This window comes from Nestor notabilis, unplaced genomic scaffold (genome assembly GCF_000696875.1).
Source record: "Nestor notabilis isolate BGI_N333 unplaced genomic scaffold, ASM69687v1 scaffold24284, whole genome shotgun sequence".
Lineage (NCBI taxonomy): Eukaryota > Metazoa > Chordata > Aves > Psittaciformes > Psittacidae > Nestor > Nestor notabilis.
The window spans coordinates 4,685-11,439 of NW_009924640.1; the positions used below are offsets into that span (position 1 = coordinate 4,685).

At 36.5% G+C, this 6,755-nt stretch overlaps 1 protein-coding gene across 1 annotated transcript in view; it reads left to right on the forward strand.

The window, feature by feature from the left end:
- ETFA (electron-transfer-flavoprotein, alpha polypeptide) overlaps window positions 1-6,755 on the forward strand; it is a gene marked incomplete at its 5' end in the record, with an annotated part of 25,680 nt that overhangs the window by 2,243 nt on the left and 16,682 nt on the right. The window contains 6 exons of the mRNA XM_010012702.1: window positions 756-890; window positions 2,504-2,585; window positions 2,678-2,760; window positions 4,207-4,306; window positions 5,519-5,633; window positions 6,565-6,572. Coding sequence (XP_010011004.1) covers window positions 756-890; window positions 2,504-2,585; window positions 2,678-2,760; window positions 4,207-4,306; window positions 5,519-5,633; window positions 6,565-6,572 — 523 coding nt within the window. The remainder of the gene's footprint in view (window positions 1-755; window positions 891-2,503; window positions 2,586-2,677; window positions 2,761-4,206; window positions 4,307-5,518; window positions 5,634-6,564; window positions 6,573-6,755) is intronic.

A 6,755-nucleotide genomic window follows, 5' to 3' on the forward strand; every position in this document is an offset into this window, starting at 1 on the left:
TTTTTTGCTTTTGAAGTTAAAATCTCTGAATTGGGGAAATTATTATTTAAGGACCATTAAATTGTGGTGGTAGACTAAGTGGTTGAAGTGTCAAACGTTTTAAAGGAGAACAGAAATAAAAATGAACCTGATGCTTACCAATAGCTCTATCAGTGTGTTTTCCGGCCGCAAGCCCTTGCAGCTTATTTGCCATCCTGCCATTGCATGCAAGTTTGCCTTTATAGATAACTAATTTAAAGTGTCTTCTGTAGCTAGAGTTTGTCTAAAACTTACAGTAAAAAAACCCCAACCAACCAAACAAAAAACCCAAACAGCTCTCAAAATCCCAAACAAAACCAAAGCTTCCAACACCCCCAACAAACCACCTAACCCAAAGAAACCGAACTGGTAAATATTTGCTACCCTTGATTTCCTTCTGTCTTAGTCTTGCTGGTCTAATTTTCACTTTTCAAGGTACTTAAGCTGATCAACTGAATTTGAGTGTAATGTATTAAAATGTTTTTCTTAATATTGTGAAGTATTTTCCTGTGGCGCTTTTGATTTAAACACAGCGTGTTACAGATAGGCTGACAGCAAACAAGTTTGTGCCTTTTCTTTTTTTCACACCTTATGTATTGTGCCTGCTTAATACATATTATTTAGATTCAGCCTCTTGTTTGACAGCAGTGTTTTACAGTTTATGTAATTGATAACTTTCTGTAAAGCTAAGTATCAAACTCCTTTCTGTTTCTTTCTTAAAGGCATCGCTGGTCCAGAGGTTTCAGAGTACATTAGTCATAGCAGAACACAACAATGAGTCTCTTACACCCATTACACTAAACACTATCACTGCGGCAAAACATCTTGGAGGTGAAGTTTCCTGTTTAGTAGCTGGTACCAGCTGCGACAAGGTAGGAGATGTTATTTTCGTACAAGCAAAATAATGAATGCACTGAAACAATACTTGGCAGCGTCTTGGTCAGCCTGAAAAATAATCTGTAGTGAAGAACTGTGCCAGGAATTGCTAATCTGACAGAAATGTCTGGCACTTGAACTGCTTCTCTTCTGAAGTGGAAATGTGGATATAGATTTCATTTCACAAGGAAGAATACCAGTAATCTCAATTGTTATGCAAGCAAATTTTTATAGGACTAAAGACAAATGACTTTTAGAACAATATTTCCCTGTGAAGTTCAAAATACGAATATTGCAGTGCTAAGAACTTGGAAAGAAGTTTTCTTCAGGTGGAAACCAGCAGAAATGAAACAGCACAGTGACAAACAGGGCTTCTGAACATCTCACTCTTTATTAGTCAGCTGCTAGTTGCACAATGAGAGTGTATTTGCGACCTAAAATTCTGAAATTAGTTATTTCCTGACTTTATAGCTCACGTCTAAAAAGTTTCTTGTGTATTAGCTGTTGGATGGTCAGTCTAATTTTTATGTGCAAAATATAGAGACAGTATAGTTAATACATTAGTGACACGTCTATTCAGCACGATGTATTGTGTGAATAGTAGAAGTACAAATAACTGCCTAATATTTTTCATACTAGGCTATGTATGAGTTGTTCTTCTGAAGCCGATATGTAATATCTCATGCAGGGGACATGCTTAGGGCAGCTAATTCACAAAAAGGTGGAGAAACCTCAGTGGCTATTCTAAACTGAGAGCCAGGTGTTCGAGGTGGAGACCTGGAAACAAACAGTTATCTAGATCAAGAAAATAAAAGGAATTTTGCCTGATATGTCTGTCTTTGTGTTTCCTTATTCTTCAACACTTGCACAGTAGAAAAATGACTGAGAATGTTTTGTTTGTTTTTGTAATAGTATGTATATGGTGTCTATTTGGCAATGTATGTCATTCGGGGAAACAGTACTTTACAAACAGGAAGGTTGGTTTTATTTGATTGGGGTTTTTTTTTTTTAAGTTTCTTTTTAAGATCTGTATGGAGAGGACAAAAGAGACAGTTACTCAAACAGATATTCTGGAACAGCTACTATGGGATTTTTGTTTATTTCTTGTTAGTTTTGAGGGTAAACTGATACTCCGCAAACTCAGTGTAGTTCTGGGATGATGCATGTGGTCTCTAGACAATGCTGTCAGTCCTCTTCTCTCTGATCTGCAACAACCCTTTTATCATTTAAACTTCACTTCTGCAAATCTAAAGGAAAAAATGCATAAATACAGAATTGAAAATATGCATTGAGTTAGTAGGCAGTCAGTTGCAAGCAAAGGATTGCTCCTAAAGTTTGGACCAATTTCCTAACGTTGCTGTACATCTGTATTTGTATTGTATGTTTGTGTGGTAGATACTGATTGATTTAAAACAAAGTATTTGATGATTGTATCAGAATACTGAGCAGTAATCTGTTCCATCAGCTTTGTTCCGATTCTGAAATTCAGATAGTCTTGTGTTCCAGTTTTAACTCATCTGTAGGCTGTGAGCAGTTTCCAGCAGGGACTCTTGTTTGTTTCTAGAACCTGTTATAATGCAAGCTAATGATAATTCATCTATAATCACAGGTCGCGCAAGAAGTCAGCCAAGTGCAGGGTGTTGCAAAAGTTCTGGTGGCTCAGCATGATGCATATAAGGGATTTCTAGCAGGTGAGAGTGGCTCTTACCCATTTGCAAAAGAAATTGTGTTTATATTTGCAATCGATACTTGTTAATTTCGAGCAATATATTTTTATCCTCAGAGGAACTGACTCCCTTGATTTTGGAAACTCATAAAAAGTATAATTACACCCACATTTGTGCTGGAGCATCTGCCTTTGGGAAGGTAAGTAGATCAAACTGCATCAAAACTTTCTTTCAGAAAAGGGACAGGCACTGTTGCATGTAAGAGTGTGAATCAGAGAGGTCAGCCATGACAGCTTTGAGTTTGCAAAAACTTACTAGTTGGAAACCCTGTTGTCTGAGTTTTATTATGGGCTGACTTGGACAAAGGAACTGCATAGAAGAGGCATTCAGTGGTAACCAGCTAGTTCTGTGTACAAAAGGCAAAATGTACAATAACAGGAATTAGATGAAGTGATCTGAAAGCATAATGAGAATTGTAAGGAAAAGCACAGTACATTGAGATGAAAACTGTATGATTTTCATGTTGAAATGAAAGTGTGCAGACCTGTTAAGGAAATTTTTTTGAGGGGGGGAATTGCATCTATCCTGTAAGTCACATACATTGAAATGTCTGTAAGTATTTAAATAGCAGACCCAAGTCCTAGCCAAGATGTTTCTTAATGAAAATAGTTTTTCAAAACTTCTTTCTGAAGAAGTGTGTTTCTTAGTGTGTGGAGAGCCTCAGTACTAACAGTCTGGTTAATTTTGTGATGCAGCTGAACTAGAGAAAAAGGAAACTTTCAAAATCTGGCTGATGTAGGATGAATGATGCCATCAGCCTTCTGTCTGACTACTTTCACTTCCAATCAGTATCAATCTGTATACTTTTTTTTTTAAGGCAAGTCTTTAACTTATCTTAGAGGTTTTTATTTTATTTTTTCTCTATAGTTTTGATCTGAAGTATCTTAATAAAGGTTAATAGCTTTTGCTTTAAAGCTTACACTCCTGGTTTTAAGTGTTTCATGTGAGTAAAGGCATGGGCCCTTTGTGTTGTACCAGATTAGGAGTGGGACAAAAAGCAAGCAAAGCTCTTGCTGTTACTATTGTTTTCATGATTTATGTTGCTCTTTTTATTCTCCTTCCCATTCCTAAGGTGCTAAGTAATTTTCTACGAGTCCATTTCAGAATTGTTATTCAGGCGAATAACAATTTAATAATAATTTTTGAAATAATATTTTTTGGCTGTTGGGGAGAGTGTGGTGGATTTTTCTTGTCTCTGTGGTAACTAACTTCCAAAAAATGCCTCCCCCCTCCCCCTTTTTTTTTCCCCTTGAAATGCCAAGAGCTCAGCAATCTTTAATTGTCAGTATTCTGAGCAAATTGCATCTAGATTCAGTTTTCAACTACTGGAGCAAATAACCCTCCTAATTAAAGATACTGAATTAAGGGTTTACTTATGGTAAGTCTCATAAAACTTTTAATGTCGTTGCAATAATGAGATTTTATTTGGCTGCTAAAGCTATGTGAGTAGCCCTACAAAAATCTTAGTTGTTTGTGCTTTTGTACTTACAGACAGCATTATGTGAAGTTAAAATTGGGACAAGCAGGCATTCTTTTACTGACTATGTGTGTTTCACTTTGCTGACCTTTCATCTTTAACTTCTAGAATCTTATTCCCAGAGTGGCTGGCAAACTTGATGTTGCCCCTGTTTCTGACATTATTGAAATTCAGTCACCAGACACCTTTGTGAGAACAATCTATGCAGGTGGGTAATCACAAAGGCATGTGGTATTTGTGCAGTAAAGGACCTCATACTGGTAACTTCTCTACATAATCCTGTTCTTAGAACCTTGGAATATGATAGGAATTTTCACTTTACAATCTGAATTGCTGTGGCTCACAAAAATGAAGTCTGGGGATGGACATGATGCTCCATGGGTGAGAAAGCAAGTAATCCCAGCAATTTCGATACTATCTGTTAGGAGCCAGGTCTGTCACTTCAGTTAATAGAATTTGGTAATCTCCTTTATGCATCCTGCATTTATTTGTTAGTGTACTTCTGATCAGATTTTGTAAAACATAAGACATGAAGTTCATTGTCCAGCTTTATTTAATATGACTAGCATTAGTTCTGATTAAAGATACCACAGGGTTATTTTTCCTAATTAGAAAGACATTAAACTAATTATTTATAGTATTAAATTGACTTAATTTGCAATTCTTTTTTCAGTCTTGTTTCTCTAATGCTTGTCTTAGACTGTGTTTTAATTTTGATATGAGCTCATTAGCTTGCTTTTCTTAATTTTGCTGTACAAGGTCGTATCATGTGTACCAGTGTGGTATTACATTGAGTTACATTACCAGGATGTGATTTTGTGTTGCTCTTCTAAGTTGCTTCCCAGTAATTCACAGTTTTGAGATGACTTTGTTTATGAATAGCTGGTGTTGCAGTGTTTTTTCTCTTTTAGTGTTCCCTGCAGCCTCCAACGTGAAGTAAATAGCTTGTATTATATATTACTGAGAGAAATAGAATCCCACAGATAGTAGGGGCAGGCCTTCTGTTTTCATGAATTCATGTGACAGGACAAAATTTGAATTATAGGTGCCCTTTATGTTTAAGTATGACACTTTTAAAGTTGTTTGGGTTTTTTTTTCCCCTTTCTGAAATTTACAAGCTCATCCATAAGAGAGGATCTGAATGCTTTATGTCATTTTAAAAGCAGGATTTGTTATCAAACTTCAGAAACATGGAGCTAAAAAGTAAATGAAAATATTTGTAATTTATGTTTATTAAGTGCCTGACTTTCAAGTTCTAGTTATCTAAAACTTCAATTTTGGGAAGTAACTTTCTGTCTGTTACCTCTTCTGGTAGAGCTGCTGATGTGTTTCTGATAGTAATTGTATTTGTTTTTTAAAAAGCCTGGGATATCTTCTTGAAGAATATAATGTGACCTTTTTTTTTTCCCCCCTCTCTTAGGAAATATTCTTTGCACTTTGCAATGTGATGAAGCAATTAAAGTATTCACTGTGCGGGGAACTTCTTTTGAGGCTGCACCAACAAGTGGTGGTAGTGCCAGTTTAGAGAAGTGTGAGTATTTCTTTTGGTATTTTGTTGTTTCATGTAATAGAGTTTTGCTCCCTGCATAGTGATGTTTTGTGTAAGTGTTTGTCAAAGCAAACTGATTGTCATAATCCTAGCTTTATGATTTTAATGTGGGTACTTTACACTTTTCATTGACCAGAAATGGAAATTGTCTGTGTTGATACCTGTTTCACTTGCTGCTTGAACCTCTGCCACTGCAATCTTGCACCTTAGTTACAGCTGTTTCAATAGCCAGGTTGGTTTTCAAAACAAGATTGGACAAAAATAAAGTGGCTGACTAGCCACATGTTTTGTTTAATTGGTCGTATTTCAATTAAGATAGATCACTACGATGCCTAGCTAAATTAGTAGCAGTTTAAATTGCTTTGAGAACACCCAGTTTTTGTTTTACATCAGTTTTAACTAAATCAGTTTATGTTACTATTTTAATGAAACCAGTGTAGCTTCGATGACAGAGAAATCCAGTCACAGAATTGCAGAATATTTAAGGTTGGAAGGGTCTTCACGATCATGTAGTTCAACCCCGTGGAGCTGGTTGCCCAGGAGTGTGTCCAGTCAGGCTTTGAGTATCTGCACAGATGGACACTCTGGGCAACCTGTTCCAGTGTTTGACCACCTCTACTTGTTTTCTTTTCTGTGGGCCTTTTTGTGACTCTGCTGTAAATCCAGCAGAGATAGTCATTAGTAACGTGCTGCATGTGTGTGGGCTCCAGTCCTCAGATTTTTGTGGGTGGCTTAGTACCTGCTCCTGAACCGTCCTGTCTTTCCTAAATCTCTGGATGTAAGGAAACAAATACTACTTGATACTTAAGATTGGCATATTGCATTACTTAATTGGCTTGTTTGCCTGTCTTAATAAGAATCCAATTTATTACGCTGGGTTGATACCAATGTAGCTTACAACAGACCTTTCGTTTTAGTGCAGCTTATACTATAGGTTACTTTAACATAACTAACAAAAGAGGCTTGTAACTCAAAGGCACAGAGCAATTACTGGTAGTAGGTAGAATTGGTTATAGAGTGACCTCTGTGTGAAGTTTAAGCTCGGATTTAAAATGTTGAAAATACACATTTGATCTCTTTTCTTGTGGGTGTTTTTGTTCACCTGCTG